The sequence below is a fragment of the Bubalus bubalis genome, chromosome 1 (genome assembly GCF_019923935.1).
Source record: "Bubalus bubalis isolate 160015118507 breed Murrah chromosome 1, NDDB_SH_1, whole genome shotgun sequence".
NCBI classification, from domain to species: Eukaryota; Metazoa; Chordata; class Mammalia; order Artiodactyla; family Bovidae; genus Bubalus; species Bubalus bubalis.
In genome coordinates, this window is record NC_059157.1 from 3,760,175 (window position 1) to 3,780,374 (window position 20,200).

Sequence of the window (20,200 nt, forward strand, 5' to 3'; positions counted from 1 at the left end):
GACACGACTGAGCGACTTCGCTTTCACTTTTCACTTTCATGCATTGGAGAAGGAAATGGCAACCCACTCCAGTGTTCTTGCCTGGAGGATCCCAGGGACGGGGGAGCCTGGTGGCTGCCGTCTATGGGATCACACAGAGTCGGACACGACTGAAGTGACTTAGCATAGCATAGCATTGTAGAAAAATTGAAAGACATAAATTAGCAAAAAACAAACTTACCTATCAACTTTCTACCACAGAGATAAGTACTGTAGCATTTTGATGTTTCTACATCTTAAATTAGGATCTTTGACTGTATGTGGACATATGCGCCTGTGTGCACTGAAACGCATACTCAAAAAACACAGACTAACCCAATTACTAAAAAAATGCATCTTCCTGGTAAAGTCAGATGGAATATACATATCCATGTTGTCAGGAAAGCTACATCTTATTTGTAAAATTAAATCTTTTTATTGAAGTACAGTTGCTGTACAATATTTTATAAATTACAAGTGTCTAATATAGTGAGTCACAACTTTTAAGGGTTATACTTCATTTATAGTTATTATAAAATATTGGCTATATTTAATGTGTTGTTACTATGTCCTTGTTAGCTTCAGTTCAGTTCAGTTCAGTTCAGTTGCTCAGTTGTGTCCAACTCTTTGTGACCCCATGAATCACAGCACGCCAGGCCTCCCTGTCCATCACCAACTCCCGGACTTCACTCAAATTCACCTCCATCAAGTTGGTGATGCCATCCAGCCATCTCATCCTCTGTCGTCCCCTTCTTCTCCTGCCCCCAATCCCTCCCAGCATCAGAGGCTTTTCCAATGAGTCAACTCTTCACATGAGGTGGCCAGAGTACTGGAGTTTCAGCTTTAGCATCATTCCTTCCAAAGAACACCCAGGACTGATCTCCTTTAGGAAGGACTGGTTGGATCTCCTAGCAGTCCAAGGGAATCTCAAGAGTCTTCTGCAACACCACAGTTCAAAAGCATCAATTCTTCGGCGCTCAGCTTTCTTCACAGTCCAACTCTCACATCCATTCATGACCACTGGAAAAACCATAGCCTTTACTAGATGGACCTTTGTTGGCAAAGTAATGTCTCTGCTTTTCAATATGCTATCTAGATTGGTCTTATCTTATACCTAATAATTTGTACCCCCTCCCCCACCCTATTTTGTCCCTCCTCCCTTCCCCACTAGTTTGTTCACTATGAGTCTGTTTCTTTTTTATTATATTCACTAGTGTGTTGTATTGTTTAGATTCTACATATAAGTGATCTCATACAATTTTTGTCTTTCCCTGTCGGACTTATTTCACTCAGCATAATGCTGTCCAACCATGTTGTTGCAAATGGCAAAATTTCATCTTTTTTTATGGCTGAGTAATATTTCCTTGTGTACATATACCACGTTTTCTGTATTCATTCCTCTGTTTATAGACACTGAGGATGCTTCCGTATCTCAGCTATTGCAAATTATGCTGCTAAGAACACTGAGGTGCATATATACTTTAAAAGTAGAGTTTCTGTTTTTTTAAAAATGTCATTATTTATTTACTTATTTGGCTGCACTGGGTCTTAGCGGCAGCACTTGGGAACTTGGTTGCAGCGCTCAGGCTTCTCTCTTTTCGGCTCAGAAGTTGTAGCACGTGGGCTTATTTGCCCTGGCATGTGGGATCTTAGTTCCCAGACCAGAGATTAAACCTGTGTCCCCTGCATTGGAAGGTGGATTCTTAACCACTGGACCACCAGGAAAGCCCCAGGGTTTTGCTTTTTTTCTGGTATTTATCTGGGAGCGGAATTTCTAGGTAATATAGCAGTACTGCTACTAAATACTAGGGCTTCCCTGGTGGCTCAGGTGGTAAAGAATCTGCCTGCAACGCAGGAGACCGAGGTTCAATCCCTGGGTCAGGAAGATTTCCTGGAGAAGGGAATGGCAACCCACTCCAGTATTCTTGACTGGTGAATCCCACGGACAGAGGAGCCTGCTGGGCTACAGTCTATGGGGTTGCAAAGAGCTGGACAAAACTGATCAACTGATACACATAGTAGTTCTATTTTTAGTTTTTTTGTCGAAAGCTCCATACTATTCTCCATAGCGGCTGCGCTAATTTACATTCCCTTCAACAGTGTAAGGGATTGATTCCTTTTTCTCTACATCCTTGCCAACATTTGTTGTTTGTGTTCTTTTTGATGACAGTCATTCTGACAGGTGTGATGTGATATTGTGATTCTGATTTGCATTTCCCTGGTGATTAGTCATGTGGAGCATCTTTTCACATACTTGTTCTCCATCTGCATAGGGAAGCTACATCTTGACTTCTTACACCCAGAGGTGATGTGCATTTTGCCAGATCAAGTGCAGATGGCAGAGATAAAGGAGAGAGAGCTACAGGTCTTTTCCTTCTCATCTTTGAGAACCAATCATAGTGCAACTGGACACTGTGTGGCTTGAGGGACACGCCTTGGGAGGGCTGGAGGCCACCCGGCAGAATTAGAAAGATGTAGGACCCTCCCCTCAACCTCATCACTACCTTTCTGCTTTACTCTTTGCCATTGGCAGTAGGGCACTGAAGATTTCTTCCTGTCTGTAGCTCAACAATTTATGTGGAAAGTTGAACTGTCTGGCCTTTAAAGTTCTTGGGAACCCTGGAGTCTTGTGATAATTCAATGTGTGGGTGGAATGGATGCCTTCTGTGTTCTGACAGTGAGTCTGAAGAGTGGTTTGCTTTGCTCTTGTATTTCTCCTAGATTATCTTCATGGAGGGTGGGTGAATAGGTGATTATGTCTGTAGTTAAAACATCAAAACCTCTACAGAAACATCTACTTAAGTGGTAGCAGTTGCACACTAGTGCACCCCACCCATGTCTTTCTTTTCTCCAAAATATTAACTCAGAACCATCTTATTTACCCAAAACAGTCACCACAGGCAACAGTACATCAGTCACTATGCCTGGGCCCATCATTCATCATTAAATAACTGTCACCGGGAGTGATATCCCAGCAAGTGGAGAGGTGGGTGGGGAGTCTCATTAGGCTACTGAATACACTTGACACATGACACGGTAACCAGTTCTCCTAGTGGCGTAACCACTGCCTTCTCTCCCCTCTCGGGGTCTCCATCCTTTCTCTTCCTCGTGCACGCCAAGCAGCCACATGCTGGCTGATAAATATGCCCAGCTCAGGAAATGCATGCTGCCGGGAGTGCGCGCTCACTGGGTGTCGGTACTGAGTTCTGCCTGGAAACAAATGTGAGAAACACAGCCTGGAGGCCTCGCTGTTCACCTGAGCACTGCAGCTGTGAACTGTCCCAAGGGACTGACTGCTAAAGAAGCTGGGTTAATCAAGGCCCATGACTACATGTGACAGTCCAAGGATGATGCATTTTGCCTGGCTTTTATGTCCTCAGATGCTGTATCCTAGACTAAGCAACTGTGCTGTTACTTTATCAAGGATATTATTATGAAAGCAAACTCCGTCTGTTCGTTCAACAAAGGACCAGGAGAGTTTTTTTAATGAACACTTGCCAAGCATTAGTCTGACTAATTGCCAAGCATTACTCTGCACTAAAATAGATCGACATGCTAAAATATTACTAACATTTTTTTTTTAACTTTTTTGGCTAAGAACTTTAAGATCTAATTCACATAACACACAATTCAACGGCTTTTAATATATTCACAGAGTTGTAAAATCACACTGTCATCAGCTTTAGAGCATTTTCATCCTCATCCTAAGAAAGTCTGTACCTTTAGAAATCACTTCCTATCCCTCTCAACTCCCCATCTGCTCTGCTCCAAGCAACCACTAATGTATTTTCTGTTTCTACCTATTTGCCTATTCTCGACATTCTGTATAAATGGAATTGTACCACATGTATTCTTTGATGACTGGTTTTCACTGAGCACAATATTTTCAAAGTTTATCCCTGTTGTTTTTAAAAGTTTGATTTTAATTTTTAAAAATTTGGTTCTCAGAGGGACTTAGTATGTGAAAGGGAAAGCTGTGTGCATTCGTGTCAGAAATCATGCGACCGGCAGCAAGCCTGGCTTCTTGTTTTGCATTGGGTGGGATTCACTTGGTTTCTAGTTAATGAATGGGTAAGAGCAGAGGGCTGGCTAGTCTAACTTTTTTGAGTGAATTATAACAGCATCTCAGGCCCTAGTAGAAGGAAACCCCTCATCGCCTTGGTGGACACACAGTCCTTAGGAACAGAACGTAAGGCAGACCTTGCTGGTAGGTGGAAAGGAGAAGCAGCTGCCTTGGAGGGCCGACCCAGCAGAAGGAGAGGGGAGCTGAGACCAGAGGCCGTTTTCCATCTGCTCATCTTCCCTTTCAGGTAAGACCGCTTGCCTGGCACAGCCGTCCTGGAGTCTGAAAGGAGCAGCAGTTATCACTGGTGGTGGGAAACCCTTTGGGTCATTCAGAAAGGTGCTGGTTCATGGTGAGGTTAAGGCTATGGACCCTGAGCGGTTAGGGTGAAGCTATCGGATGAGAATATATTTTTATACCCCCAAGGAAGCTAAACTGTTAGCATGTTCAGTCACTCTTCCAATTTTACCTGGAACTTCCTCAAATTATCCCACAGCTAGGTCTTTCTGATTGAAGCTTTCCCCCCCACAGGACCTTCAACATCATGTTATTTCTTTATATATTAAAAAAAATCTTGAACAGTCCATCTCTTAGCTTTTTCCCAACATAATAATCCTGATTTATGTTACGTTTAATTCTTGGTATTAGACACCAAGTTTTGCATCATGTTAGTATTTAACCCTTTGATAAACACCATATTCATTCATGCATCCATCCATTTACTTAACAAACATGTATGCTCCAGTGTGTAAGGAATGGGGTTCAAACTTGAAGCAGTGTTAACTTTCAAGGTCTGCAGTTCCCAACAGAGCTGCCCAGATACTCCCATTCAGGGAGTCTTTCCTTAGAACAGCGTGTCTTTTCTTTACACCCTGCCCTCCGACTGGCTGGGGTGAAGATACAAGAGGTGCAAGTCTTCAAACTCTAGAGCTCAGGAGGGAGAGGGCAGAAGAGGGGAGGGAAGCAGAAAGGAGGCCAGGTCAGAGGTGTCAGTCCAGAAAGGGGAGAGGACATGAACATAAGGGTCTCTGGAGTTCCTTTATCTGGAATCTTAAGGCAGAAAAAGGGCCAAAACAAGGTTTAGATGGTTTCTTCTGACTCAAGAGTTCCTGAAACTAAAATAAATCATTTTTAGGACGAGGCTAGGGCATGATACAGATTTCCCAGATGGCTCTGTGGTAAAAGAATCTACCTGCAATCCAGGAGATGCAGGTTCAACTCCTGAGTTGGGAAGATCCCCTGGAGAAGGGCATGGCAACCCACTCCAGTATCCTTGCCTGAGAAAGCCCACAGACAGAGAAGCCCGGAGGGCTATTGTCCACAGGGTCACAGAAGAGTCAGACATGACTCATGCAAGGGGCATAATACAGTTTTACACACAAGAAGTCCCTGACTAACCTTTCTTCTCCCAGTCCCCATGGACTCCAACCCTCAGGAGCTGACACAACCTTTCAATCTACAATTAGAGCTAAACCACTTGAAGATGCAAATCACGAAGAAAGGGAAAAGACTGGTATAATGAGTCAGTCAAAATGTTAACCAAAAGGATACATACACTAGAAGTCTGCACTGTTTGGCTTTCAGAGTGTTTAAAAATCTCAGCCAATTTTAAAAACCAGGATTTAACATAAAATGTAGCTTCGTGTGAAAAATGGGAAGATCTGGCGTACTGAGCCCAAATCCGCCCAGAGCACCAGTAAGGCAGCCCCCCTCCTAACAGAGAGACCCCCTGGCTGTCTGCAGTCAGCACCCCTCCCAGAGGGAGGCCAGTGTCAGCGGCCACTTGGGTCTAGTCTTGCATCGTCTTTTGATGAGTAAAGAAATATTTCACAGAATTTTTATCTTTGGCCAAAGTGGGAAGACACAAGTAATTCAAGAAAAGTTAAATGATGCATTTCTTTATGGAAGTGAAAATTCTGATCCTGCGACATGTAAACAATGTGTGTGATGGTTAAAAAATTTAAACTGGGTTGTCTTTACGGAACAACTGTGTCTCTCAGTTACTGACATCGGCTCTTTGGTTCTTACGGGCACTGGCGTTTCAGAACTCTGGTACTAATGAGATCACTTCCCATTTTATTTAATTTTAGATTTTTAAATATTTTATTTTTGGCTGTGCCTCACGGCTTGTGAGAGCTTAACCCTAATCCTGACCCTAGCCCCGAGCAGGGATTGAACCCGGGTCACAGCAGCGAAAGTGCTGCGTCCTCACCACTGGACCGCCAGGGAATCCCCAATCTTTTCCTCTTTTTAAAGAGGTGATTGGTTAGAAAGCAGGAAGGTAAAGTGTTTTAGGAGAACAGGGAAAGGAGGCAGCAGAAAAGGTCATCAGAAACGGGCATAGTGGCTGCCTCTGATCTCTGGCTTTGCTCTGAGAGTCAGTTTATGGTATTGGGCTTCCCCAGGAGCAACCATAGTTATTTCATGCCCTGCAGGGCTGAGGAAAATGGGTGCCTTTTCCTTATCTGAATGCCCTTCAGAATGAGAGTCAAGGCCTAGATCTAAGAATGCAGGCTAGCAGCTCTTTAGTCTGATGTCTCATAAAGGAAGGGGCAGCTGGGTTTGGCATCAGGATGGCATCCTTGTTCTAAGCTTCACTGGTCTCCCTGAGATCACCCCTGTAGTCATGGAGTGGAAAAGAGAGGGGGTGCTTATGTCTACACAGAGCTGACCTAAACAAGCTTACCTGATGGAAGGAACGCAGTCCAGACCACGCGGACTGTCTCTAACACACATGTGTAAGCAGCATGTTGCAGGTATACATGTAAATGGATGTTCAAGTGTACTCCATTTTGAACTGACTCAATACTCACAAATCTAAACTTTTCCATTTGAAAGCTGAGGAGGCTTTTCCTATTTCACATGACAAAAAAGAACCTTTACCATATACCCTTTCTTTCAGATGTTTTCTAAATATTCAGTTCTTTCAAGGCAGTGGTTCTCAACTGGGGCGGTTTCACCCCCAAGGGGACACCTGGCAACGTCTGGAGACACTGCTGTTGCCGCGACTGGGCTATCGGCATCTGGTGCCTGGAGGCCAGGGACGCTGCTAAACGTCCCACGAGGCGCAGGACAGCCACACGACAGACAGGAGCCGGCCTCAAAAGTCATCCTGCATGCCAAGATGGGAAACTCTAGTCTGATACTCATTATTTTTTTTATATATAGAAATTTATTTAATTGGAGGCTACTTATTTTACAATATTGTATTGGTTTTGCCATACATCAACATGAATCCGCCACGGGTGTACACGTGTTCCCCATCCTGAACCCCCCCTACCACCTCCCTCCCCATACCATCCCTCTGGGTCATCCCAGTGCACCAGCCCCAAGCATCCTGTATCATGTATTGAACCTGGACTGGCGATTCATTTCATATATGATATTATACCTGTTTTAATGCCATTCTCCAAAATCATCCCACCCTCTCCCTCTCCCACAGAGTCTGTTCTATACATCTGTGCCTCTTTTGCTCTCTTGCATAAAGGGTTATCGAGGAAACCAGAATTGAAAGAGACATGTGTACCCCAAGGTTCATCGCAGCACTGTTTATAAAAGCCAGGCCATGGAAGCAACCTTGATGTCCATCAGCAGACGAACTGATAAGAAAGCTGTGGTAGATATACACAATGGAGTATTACTCAGCCATTAAAAAGAACACATTTGAATCAGTTCTAATACGGTGGATGAAACTGGAGCCTATTATACAGAGTGAAGTAAGCCAGAAAGAAAGACACCAATACAGTATACTAACGCATATATATGGAATTTAGAAAGATGATACTTATTATGTATCACTTATTTTCTTCCCCAAAAAGGTGACTTACGCCAATGATTCAGCACTTCTGTACTAAGCAAGGGATGCCTGTCTGGGAAGTCAAGGCCGGTGGGGAGCGGGCCTTTGGGAGAGAACGCGGGGCTGGTTAAACCTCAAAGGCTGCAGGCTGTGAGGTGGGTCCTGACCCGAGGGGAGGCGGCGGAGGCGCGCAGGGTGAAGCCAGGGTGTGGCTGGCAGCGGGCCGCTGCGAGAACAGCATCATCGGTTCAGGGGTGGGGCGTGAGGAAACCAGCGAGCTTTCTGGAACAGTGGGTGTGGGAGGACGCACAGGGGCCAGTCCCGAGGGAGCGCCTCAGGGCCGCGGAGAGTTGGCGGAGTGCGTGTCTGGTCCGGCAGGTCACGGAGAGGGTCTGACAGCTTGCGGAGGGGCCTGTGGAGGGTGGAGAGGGCGGGGGACCGCAAGAGAGGCTTCGGGGGAGAAGGGGGGACACGCGGAGACGGGGCAGCGCGGCAGCAAGGGTCTGCGCGCGGCGGGCCGGAAGCACCGCCCCGGGAGCGTGGGCTGAGGAAACCCTCTCGGGCCTGAGAGGAGCCTGGACCCAAGGACGGCCGCGGCCACCAGGGCGTGGACACGGCAGAAGGCAGGTCCCCGGTGCTTTAGTAGGAGGAGTCGGGTCCTAAAAGCTGGCCCAGAGCAGAGTGGGAGGCCACTGGGCCTCAGGCTGAATGCCCCTCAATGCCGGGAGCTGAGAAAAAACAGAGTCTACCTGGACGATTTCATGAAGGGATGAGACCCGGTGGACGCGAAGCCCGCGCGCAGCGAGTACACAGCTGCAACACTCCTTCCCCCGCCTGCCAGCCCCTGACGTCAGTGTCTCATAAGACCTTGGACTCCTGGTATGACTGTCACCTCGAGCAGAGGCAGCGGATGCCTGAGGGCACCCAGTGAAATCCCTGAAGGACATGCCTCTGACGAGACAGACCTCTGAATCTCAGGAAAGAGAAGACAGAAGGGCAGGCTCCAGCTTTCCTCAGCACTTGGGCTTGCTTTGGAAACGACTGTTGTTCCTTCCTTCACTTGCATTTCTGGGTGCTGAGAGGCACTTTCATTTAACCTGTTAAACAGCAAAGGTGTTTCGTATTAAAAAAGAAAAAATTCCTATTATTTTCTGGAGTGGTGTCGACGCTTCGCAGCATGTGGGTGGTGGTACCCAAGTGGAAATCCTGACTGGTACCAGCATGCCTACAATTATATAAGCACTGCAGAAAGATCTGCACGTGCACTGATCTCTTAAGGATTCCACTGTCAAGGCATGAGCCTGCAGCACTTGGTTCATGGGGTGGACTGACCATAAATCTTCCCTTTCTTTGTTTCCTTTTGTGCCTGCCTCTCCCTGGACTGGGTGCCATTCTGGGGTTTAAGGGTACTTGTGTCTCATGTAACTTTTTTTTTTTTTTTCCAGGGCAGACTCTGGAGCCTAAATATCCTCAATTCTACTGTATAGCAATCCTTCAACCTTAACAGACGCTAAGGAAATTCTAATTGTGGCTTCCCAAGGGGCTCAGTGGTTAAGAATTTGCTGCCAACTCAGGAGATGTGAGTCCCATCCCTAGGTCAGAAAGACCCCCTGGAGGAGGAAATGGCAGCCCACTCCAGTATTCTTGCCTGGGAAATCCCATGGACAGAGGAGCCTGGCAGGCTACAGTCCATGTTTAGTCGACTTAGCAACTAAACAACAAGGAAATTCTAATTAGGATTTCTTTACGGCTTAACTCTTGTTTTTAATCCAATGTTCTTTGATGTGGACCATTTCAAACATCCTCTACCTACCATTTCATTTCCATTTCTAATATCTACACAATTACTCACACACAGGCAACAGAGCTAGAGAACATGGAAAAAAAAAAGTTAGATTCCTGACTAGAGGCAGAGTGGCAATGGAAACAGATTCAGAAACGACGGCTCTGTGTGAAGGTGTTGCTTTCAGGTATGAAGTCTTTTTCTGTGATAGTAAGAAGGCAGCTGTTGAACAAGTACACGTGCAGTCCAACCCCCAAATGAAACAGGACAAACACACACATCTCCTTGATCCTGGTTCAAATCTAGGAAATTCTTATGCTCTTGGACATGATAACCAACTTGATGCAAACACACTAGCTGCGTTTTGGACGTGCAGATCTTGCAAAGATGGCACAGAGGATGTCAAGCAGGGAACCCAGGGGAGGTGAGTCGCATAGGACACACACAGTGCGAGGAAGGAGTCTGTTGAAGCAGACCCAGAGGCGGACCAGCCAAGCTGCCCGCAGAGCGGCCAGACTCAAGCTCTTTGGGGACTCTGGAATGTAACTGGAATTTCTGGTGGAAACAGCCAGCACCCCATGCCAAAAAAAAAAAAAAAAAAAAATTGACTTTTAGCTCTGCTGAAACCTCGGCCACAAAGGAGAAGACACAGCACCCTGCCTGCCAATTTCCCTTCCCTTTGTCTGGTTTCTAAATGTGCTCCTCCTATTTCTTCTGAGTTGGGACTAGGAAGAAAGTGTGGGGCAGAACCGGCTCTGTTGGCTGATGTTGACATAACAAACCATGCCTAGGCTCCTTGAAAGATAAGAAGTAGGGAGCTGTATCTTCTTAGTGATTGCTCGAGTTCTTTTGATTTGTCCCTAACTTTCAAAAATTGAAAATGTGTTTTCATATACTATATGAAAAGTAGATTCATCTAGGTAAAAGTAAATGCATACTATGGATCTCAGCCCTCGCAGCGTGAAAATTACTTACTCCCCTTCTTAAAGTTTTATTTTAAATTTCATTTAGTGAACTGTATTCTAACTCTTCATTAATTCACATTCTCAGTGCTTCAGGAGCTTGATAACATTTTCCCCCCTTGGCTATTTTATACATGTAAAGACAGAGAAAACAATGCAAAGGGAACTAAGTCATTCTAAAGTCTATTATTGAAATAATCAGTCTTGTCACTGGGTTCTGCAGCCTTCCTTTATTTCATCTATGTGTACGTATAACACACTTTTTTTTTTTTTTACAAGATGACGATCATTTTCTACATACTAGAAAACTCCAATTAAAGGCTAGAGAATAAGTCATCCTTAAACAAATTGTGAAAAAGTTAAGACAACTGCATTATTGAAGAGTTTATAAAGCTGTTGTGACAGCAACAAGCACAGATGAAGCAATTATGAATTTCATGAAAATAGATAAAAATCCAATTGGAATAATGAGGCCTGCCCCACTGAACACCTGTTTATAGTCTTAATTTTGCCTTAAGGAGATATGACTGATGTTCTCCAACAACAACAAAAATCAATAATGGATCAATATGGATAAACGTGTTGGGTCTGACCTTTTGTCCTAAGAGACAGTTAACAGCTGGGTTTAGTTTTACTGGGATTTACTTAAAGACTTGTAACAGTAAATAATGGTGCATTTAAGAATATTTGCCTGCTTTGATTTAGTGAGTTTGGCAGGTGGCAGTGGCCTTTCAATGGCATATGGCTTTGAGAAATTACATCAATATATGCATATGATGTCTCAGCCTCTAGTTCATGCGTCAAGTTAATTGGTAAAGAATCATTGGTTTAGCATTTTACAAGCAAATATTCTCCAGCACTGGTGGAAGAAAATGCAGTGAAAAGATAAAACAAAAAAAGAGTAAAAGCCTACAAAGTTTTGCAAGAGTTTTTAATAATAGTAGAATGCCCAAATATAGAGACAAACCAATATTTTCTTGAGATCCTACAGCATGAGAAAAGCATATCTCCAGGCATGCCTAATGAAACAGTGTTAACTGCTTTTCAAAGATAAATTACTTATAAGTATAATATTAAGTGAAATAGCACGCAGTCTATCTCAAAATTCCCATTAGGGGACTTACATGCAGTGTCCCTTGTAATAAGTGAGAATTTCTGATGCCTTTCAAGAGAAATATGAAACTAAATGAAAATGCAGATGAATGACTCTGAAAATGTTTTATGCTTCAATTTCCTTCGTATCTGGATATTACAGGATAACACAGAGAATAAAAACACAGCATATGGTAAAAACTAAATGGGGTGTTGTTTTTTAAATTTTTGTTTAAACGGGCTACTTTTAATTGTGGACACATATTAAGGAAGGCAAATAAAATTTTTATAGGATCCACAATCAAGTTATCTTATGTTTTAAGGTAATTTCATGGAGAAATTCATCTTTGAAGATCAGAGGGCATTATATTCTTGCAAATTATGAAGACCTATAAATTTGGTTTCCACTGAAATATCCTGTGGATTGTACACAGGAAAAAAAAAAGAGTTTCTGGCATATTTGCAGTAGAATTTAAGCTATTTTCAAAAGCATTTCTATCTGGCAACTGCTTTTAAGTTTCTTGAGTACTACCAGTTTGCCTCTTTTATTTTAGCTTTTGGTAATACGAGATAGGTTCTACTGATAGAAAATTAAGCAGTATCGGAAAGCTGCAGCGTCTGTTAAATGGATATTGCACTTGTTTGAATATTGGATATTTTGAAGGCTATTTCATTCTCTTTCGTGCAGAGTTTATTTGACATGATGGCAAACACGTCCACCTTTAGGCACATGATGGCAAGGTAAAGTGTATCAGTTTCTTAATGAGTTTTATATTCTTACAGTTAGTTATGATTACAAGTAGATTCTTTACAGTTTACGTGGATAAGTAAATATATTAAAAAGAACACTTACAAATCCCAACATCTCAACGTTATAATATGGTAAAAAAAATAGTGAAAATATTTTACTACTTACCTAAAATAAACTTTCAATATAAAGTGCCAAGAAAAAGTCAAATGAGTTTTTAATCTGAACCAGAGCCGAGGAGAATGATCCCGTTTCAAATGCAACAGTGCCAGTCCACCAGGGGGGAAGCCTTAACGTATTTTCTTTAGCAAAGAAGCTGACAGTATTCCCTGTGGGCAGTGTGCACGCACACGCGTGCACACACGCTATACAGATAATAAAATCACAGCCTAACAAACCAGCTCCATCCAGCTTGCATACTGGAAGAAAAAAGTGCTTGGAAATCTTTGTCGTTCAAGGACCCCTTTTGATCACTTAGCAACCTCTCTTTCCTGCTATTTTTAATTTCAAACGTTCAGCGTTCAAAGTCAAAGATTTGACAAAGCGGATGCAAAAGGTCCCTTTAAAACACCCCAGAGACAAACACGGAAACTTGGATCAAACGGAAGGAAAATGGTCCCTACCTTTTTTCTGAGAGTACGATGGCGACTGCACTTGAGAAAAAGTAGGCTTTTCTTCAGTGAAATATTCAGGTTGGCTGTATTGATTCAGGGCCATGTCCAAGTCCGAGTCCCTGCTTTTCAGCATGTTTCCAGGGTAACTACAGGTATGAGGCTGATTCACTGCCCAGGCCTGTTCCATATATATGTTCTTACTGGGCACAGCCTGAGCGTTGCAACCGCTATAACCTGGACTATCTTCGAAATACGCGTAATAATCAGTGGCCTGCATGTAGCAGTTGCTGCCGGCAGCTGGGTGTACTTCGTAGAGTTCTTGCACACAGAAGTTCATTTTGGTGCCCGGGCTCTGTTTCTACTTTACATATACACACACTCTATGGATGCAGTCCCCAGCCCATACACCCCGCGTGCCGGGCATATACGGCGAGAAGCGTACATACATACACATGAAGGGAGAAGCCGAGATGAATAAACACCAGCCACACGGCAACCCAGCCTGCTGTACTTTGCCACGGCACCTGATGTGCTAAAATCCTATTTAGGTGGAAGTGTCTTTGGAGCTCTGCTGCCATTCAAACATGTTGAAAAGCAGATTTCTGACTATCAAAGGTCTTAAGCTGTGAACGCACCTAATTCCCAGAAAAGATGGCAGGCAGGTAGGCATGACCTCTGCCCGGCTGGAGGACCAACAGCCAGGACGTGTCTGTGGCTCTGAGGCTGGGAAGATCCATTTTATATGCTGTTTTTAACTCCTTTCCACATGATTAGAAAATGATTACTCATTGTTATGTCATTTTGGTTGACAACTTAAGCATGAAACATTATAAAGACATCTTAGAGTCTATCCTTGGATACACAGAAAATCCGAAAATCAATATCTAGTTTATTAGCAGGGACCAGAGAAAATCCAGCCGTAACGAGCCTGATGACTCCGGAACATTAATCTAGTCACACAAACGTTAGAGGTTACATCTGTTGTTGAACGTCAACCACCGGCTTCCAAGGCAGGAAGAAGGACACAGGGGGCCCACGGGTCTTTACAAGACTCCACACAAGGCCCATCTGAGAGCACCGCTGGCGTTTGTGAGCTCGGTCCTGCTCCTTGCCCCTGGTGATTTTCTACATCATTAGCCTAATCGACATGCGGCCTGGAGCTGAACTTCGCTCTGCTCATTTTGCCTTGGTTGTGTTGGTAAGCGCACAAGGGGGAAGTGTGTGTCACACCTGGTGTGCAGAGCACCCCTCTGGAAGAGCAGTGTCCCCCTTCTGATCCTGGGGGGATGCTTTTTATAGTACGCTTGCTACCAGTTTTTATTTTTTTTAATTCAATTTTTACTTCATATTGGAGCATCGTTGATTTATACTGCAGTGTTAGTTTCAGGTGTACGGCAAAGTGATTCAGTTGCACAGATACACATATCCATTCTTTTTCAGAATGTACAACTATCATTTCATTCTCATTCAGTTCTGCTTTTGAGATGATCTTTGAGCTTAAAACTGTGATTTAAGTAGTAGTCATGCACTTGACATTTAAAGATAGTGATCCAAAAGGGAGAGGCATTTTCTAGGAGAACCGCCATTTAAGACACAAACAAATACCAAGTTAGAGATAAAAAACCTGCTACAAAGATGACCGATGGTGTTTTCTCCATGTGGACGGCAGTGAGCACCTGTGTTCTAGATCACGATTCAGGAAGGGTGCAAGCTGCTTTCTTCGTAGTTGGAGGTTCTTTTTCTTGGGAAGACTTAGTTGGGAGGGCTGGCCCCAGGAGGTAATGTGTACACTTGGGATCCTGTTAGTCCCTGAATGGGTGACCTCTTGGTATTTCCCTCCTCAGGGTCCACAGGCAATGTGATGTTGCAATGTTCCATTTTAACACTTCCACTTTGGACATAATGCAATGTGGAATTTTGGGCAGGGACATAGGACCAGAGAAAGGAGGATATTACAGGCATTCAACAAACATCTATAGGGTATCTGTTCCATACAAAGCAAGGAGCGGGTGGGAGCAGAGGTGTTGATGGGCCCTGTCACCAAGTAGCTTAATAGCAGGTGTTTTCAACACAGAGTCAAGCGGACCACTGTCAAGAGTCTGTAAGAGCTGATGATTTTATGCATGAAGTAAAGGTGACATGGATTCAGGGAAGAAGATGAAAAATTAGAAAACAAGCAACAGATGAGACAAGATGAGGGAAGAAACCCAGGCAGACAGGCTCCTGGGTGGATGTTCAGTGATAAGACTCCTCAAAAAATTGCAACTGAACAAGGAAAGGAATGTTCTTCAAATTGTTACATTTGAACCCAGAAAATGAATTCCAACATCCTAGGAGAAGGCAATGGCACCCCACTCCAGTACTCTTGCCTGGAAAATCCCATGGACGGAGGAGCCTGGAAGGCTGCAGTCCATGGGGTCGCTAAGAGTCAGACATGACTGAGCGACTTCACTTTCACTTTTCACTTTCATGCATTGGAGAAGGAAATGGCAACCCACTCCAGTGTTCTTGCCTGGAGAATCCCAGGGACGGGGGAGCCTGGTGGGCTGCCGTCTATGGGGTCGCACAGAGTCGGACACGACTGAAGTGACTTAGCCGCAGCAGCAGAGAGCACAGGCGTTACCATAAGGAATAAGGAATGCAGCTAACATCTTAACAGTGTTTTCACTCTCTGATTACTCTTCAAACAAATAAAAGATTTATTCCCAAGTGTTTTTAAGAACACATACACACAACATTACAATTAACATTTTCTCCCTACTGAAAATGTCAAAACATTTCACTGGAAGCAATGACTATTTTCTGAAAACCCCAGGAAAAAGGATCCAGGCCTTATGTTTCTTTGTCTGATCTCGTGTATTTATCTCAAATTTCCCAAAACTAATCTGAAAATTAACCTTTCAATAAAGCAGTTTTCTTTCCTGGCAAATACACAGTCCCAAGGCCTCCTTTTCTGGTTGGAAGCTGCATGTCAAAACCATCCAGTTCTGCAGTTTTGCCCAGCGCATTTCCTGGCTCCCTTTCTAGTTCATTGGAGGCACAAGTCCAAGCCATTCCTTGCTTTTCACCAGTAACAGTACCAACTCAAGCCAGAATCTCAAATTTCATTACAAAGGAACACTTCAAAACATTTTTCCAAGATCTCTAAATGTGTTTGAAAAATCAGAGTTTTCTTCTGCCTCAGAACTGATCTGCATACTGCAGCAAAGAAAGACAGAACAATTCCTGAACAAGTTTTTCCCCCTCTAAATTCTCAACAGCATTTGGATGGAGTTAAAACAATCCTGAATTCTCCCAGAAATCTTTGAACAGAAAAAAAGTTTCAAGACATGTTTAAACGGGTTCTTCACTTACTCTTATCTTTTGAAAAATATAGAACCAGACTTTTCTGAAATGATGCTTTCTTCTTGTACCAAGTGGGGTTACTCTTCGAGTGAATGTCTGAAACTGATGACTAGGAGCTGGAAATGGAGTTCAAGTTGAAATACAGTCCCTCATCCCTGACAGAGGCAATCTTAGCGCTGCCACTCGTGATCGATCCAGCCTGTCTTTTTGTGAAGTCAACAAAGCAATTTAAACATATTATATGTCATGAACGAGGTGAGCTTCAGCAAGTCTGCTCTCTTATTTCCCTGGCTGACGAGTCTAATTTAGTTACTGAGAGAGAAGCTTACGAGTTATTTGACTCACAGAGCATCAAACGGCCTGAAATAAACTCAGGAGGGCTTTCATGATTCTTATTAGAAGTGTTTCAATCAATAATAATTTATTATCTAAGTGCACCTTTGTCCTTTAGGAAATAACGTAAAGGGACAAGACTAATGACCTTGCTGGGGAAACTGGTAGGTAAACAGCAAACCCTCAAGAACTCTGAAGGAGGAGACTTTTTCTCTCTTTGGGTCTTTCTTCTGTCTTCAGCTGTGTTCACTCTCAAAGAAGGCTGCACATTGGAATCACCCACAAACTTTAAAAACACCAGCGCTCAAGTGTCATCCTCAGAAATTGTGATTTAATCAATATGGGCTAGAACCTGATTGTGATGACTTTTTCAAGTTTTCCCAGATTAATTCACAGGCAGTGAAGTCAGGCTTCCCAGGTAGCTCAGTGGGTAAAGAATCTGCCTGCAGTACAGGAGACACAGGCAGACACGAGTTCGATTCCCAGATTGGGAAGATCCCCTGGAGGAGGGCATGAAAACCCACCCCAGTATTCTTGCCTGGAGAATCCCATGGACAGAGGATCCCGGTGGGCTACAGTCCACAGGGTCGCAAAGAGCTGAAAATGGCTGAAGTGACTGGGCACGCACACAGTGAACTTGGAGAACTGTCTGAGCCCAGCTCCTCAACAGGGACCGGGGTGTCCTGAAGACTCATTCTTTTTCTTCATTGGCAGCTTCACTGTGTATTTCCTTTTGTTTCTCAAAGTTTACCTTTCCTATCTCAAGCTGGCCTCGCTGCCCTTGAGCCATTTGGTCATGTAGAGGAAATGGATCAAGGAGATACACCAGGACAAAGTAAATCTAAGGAAGTGTGGTGACAGGGAACACAGGAAGTATTTGCTCGGGGGCTGTGGATGGCTTGCAGAAAAGATGACCCGTGAGCTGGCGTTTGGGAAGCCCATGGAACTCCAACAATGGAGGCAGGGGTATGAGAGACTTCGAGCCTCTACTCTAGTGCTTGCTCTTCTTCTGCTTTAGTAAAAGAGCCTCTAAATTTTAGTTGGGCACATGGTCTTTGTTTCTCGGTCTCTCTTGCATGTGCAGGCATCTGTGTGATTAACTTCTGGCCAACGAGATGTAAAAGAAGACATACTGTAAGGCAGATTCCCGGGAACATAAAAGACAACTTAACGTAACAACTGCTGCATGCATTTTCCTTCTTCTCCTTTGCTCCTTCTTCCTGCTGCCTGCAATGTATATGTGATGTCTGGAACCCTAGCCACCATTTTGGTCCATGAGGATAAGAGTCATACTCTGGGGCTGGTGAAGGAATGAACTGGAAGTAGTTTACATTGCTGAGGATTGTCATATGAGCCTAGACTGTCAACCTCTGGGTTATTTTTTTCCCCCCTTGGGAAGGAGAAATCAACTTTTTATTTATAAAGGGTATAGTTTTTTCACTTGTAAAACAGAAATAACAGTACTCACCTCACTGGTTATCATAAAGATTAAGTGAGTTAAATATAAGTAAAGCTCTTAAAAGAGTGACAGGTGTAGAAGTGAATATAATTATACATGTGTGTGCTGTGCTAAGTCACTTCAGTTGTGTCTGACTCTTGGTGACCCCATGGACTGTAGCCTGCCTTAGGCTCCTCTTTCCATGGGATTCTTCAGGCAAGAATATTGGAGTGGGTTGCCATGCCCTTCTCCATAGTAATAATTATTATTGAAATGCCTTATCTCTATCTTGGAATACTTTCTCTTCTCAGCCTACATTGTCACTAGGTCAAGAGTCTATGAGCTTTGGTCTGCACACCAAGTATGGCCCTGTATCTGTTTTGTAATAAAGGTTTATTGGAACCCAGCTTTGCTCATTTGTGTATGTGTTGTCTGGTTCTAAATCTACTCTGTGCTACAATGGCAGAGTGAAGTCGTCATGACAGAGGCCATGTGGCTTGGTCAAAATATTTAGAATGTGGCACTCTAGAAGTTTGCCATCTCTGCGTTAGGTGATCTCATCCTGTCTCATAACTTTATTTTTAAAAATTTACTTATTTAAAATTTTTTATTGACATGTAGTTGATTGACAATGTTCTATGAGTTTCAAGTGTACAGCAAAGTGATTCGCTTACACATATACAAGTATCCTTTTTCAGATTCTTCTCCATTATAGGTTATTACGAGATATTGAATATAGCTCCCTGCAGTATACAGTAGATCCTTGTTAATTATGTATTTTATATACATCAGTCGTGTGTCTGTTAATCCGAAACTCCTAATTTATCCCTCTCCCCATTTGGTAACCAAAGCTGTGTTTTCTCTGTGAGTCTATTTTCTCATAGTTTTGAATAACAATTACATGCGGAAGATCCCAGCGTGTAACTGTAGCCGGGAGGTCTCCTCTAGGATCTACGTCCTGCTGTCCGCTGATGCGCCACTGTGCAAAAGTGGGCATCTCCAACTCTGTGCTTTCTAACCCCCTTGCCTCCTGCAGTCCTCACATCTCCGCTCCACCGCCACCTGGGAGCTTCAGCCAGAGCCCCCAGCCCTTGGGACCCTCACTTTTCCTCACTACCTGCAGCCAGTCCAGCAGCAAGCTCATCGGTACTGCCTCCAAAACATCGTTTCAATCCAGCCACTTCTCTGTCCCCGCCTTGTCACCGGATTCTCTGGGTGGCCTCCTAACTGGCCTTGCTCCGTGGCAGCGATTCTTTCTTGCTACAGCAACGCGTCACATCTGAAAAACGGCACACCTGACCACGTCACTTCCCCCCTTAAAGTCTTCAGCGGCTTTTCATCAAATTCAGAATAAAATTAAAACTCCTCGCCACAAGATGTGCCACCTCCTGTCACCCCCTCCCCACCCTGGCTCCGTCTCACCCTCTCCTACGTCGACTCCAACCCAGATGCTGTCCTGTGCCTGCGTGACTCAGGGGCACCGGTGTGCTCCTCCCTGTCTGAAAAGCCCCCCTTCCTCTGTCTCTCCCCAGGGTGGGGCCCTTCTCAGCCTTAGGACTTTGCTTTCACGTCACTTTCTCTACATTTCAGGGACCTCTTGACTCCATCACAGGCTGAAGGCTCTTGACACTCATCGCCTATGTGACCGCGGTTGTCCAACCTGTTAGAAGAAAGCTGGAGGAGACTCAGTGCACCCAAAACTCTCTGCATTTTCAAAAGCAAGACGCAAGTTTACCTAGTGCCCTAAATGGACTCTCCTGGGCTTGGAAATTCCAGTGAGACATCCGTCTGTCTCAAATTGAGTCAGTTTACTCTTATATTTTGCTGCTAGAGGTAGACCTGCTTATGTGAAAACTGCCTCTATGGAGGTTTGGAATTATAAATGGGTGTCATCACTCCCAAACATCTCTGCTCCAAGAGAGGTTGTAAAAAGGGTAGGGACATCGCTTGCCCTCTGAAGGAGCCACCCAAATTGAGGAAAGATCCCTCTGTAGATATAAGGGAGTGG

At 44.1% G+C, this 20,200-nt stretch overlaps 1 protein-coding gene across 11 annotated transcripts in view; it reads right to left on the minus strand.

Moving 5' to 3' along the window:
• THRB (thyroid hormone receptor beta) overlaps nt 1-20,200 on the minus strand; it is a 446,263-nt gene that overhangs the window by 41,584 nt on the left and 384,479 nt on the right. Inside the window, exon 1 of one of the 11 annotated variants that reach the window (XM_006074105.4) lies at nt 13,086-15,481. The exons of the other annotated variants lie outside the window; for them this stretch is intronic. Within the exon in view, the coding sequence (XP_006074167.1) occupies nt 13,086-13,413 (328 nt within the window). The 5' untranslated portion in view covers nt 13,414-15,481. Of the gene's footprint in view, nt 1-13,085; nt 15,482-20,200 lie in introns of those variants that run through there. 11 annotated transcript variants of the gene reach the window in all.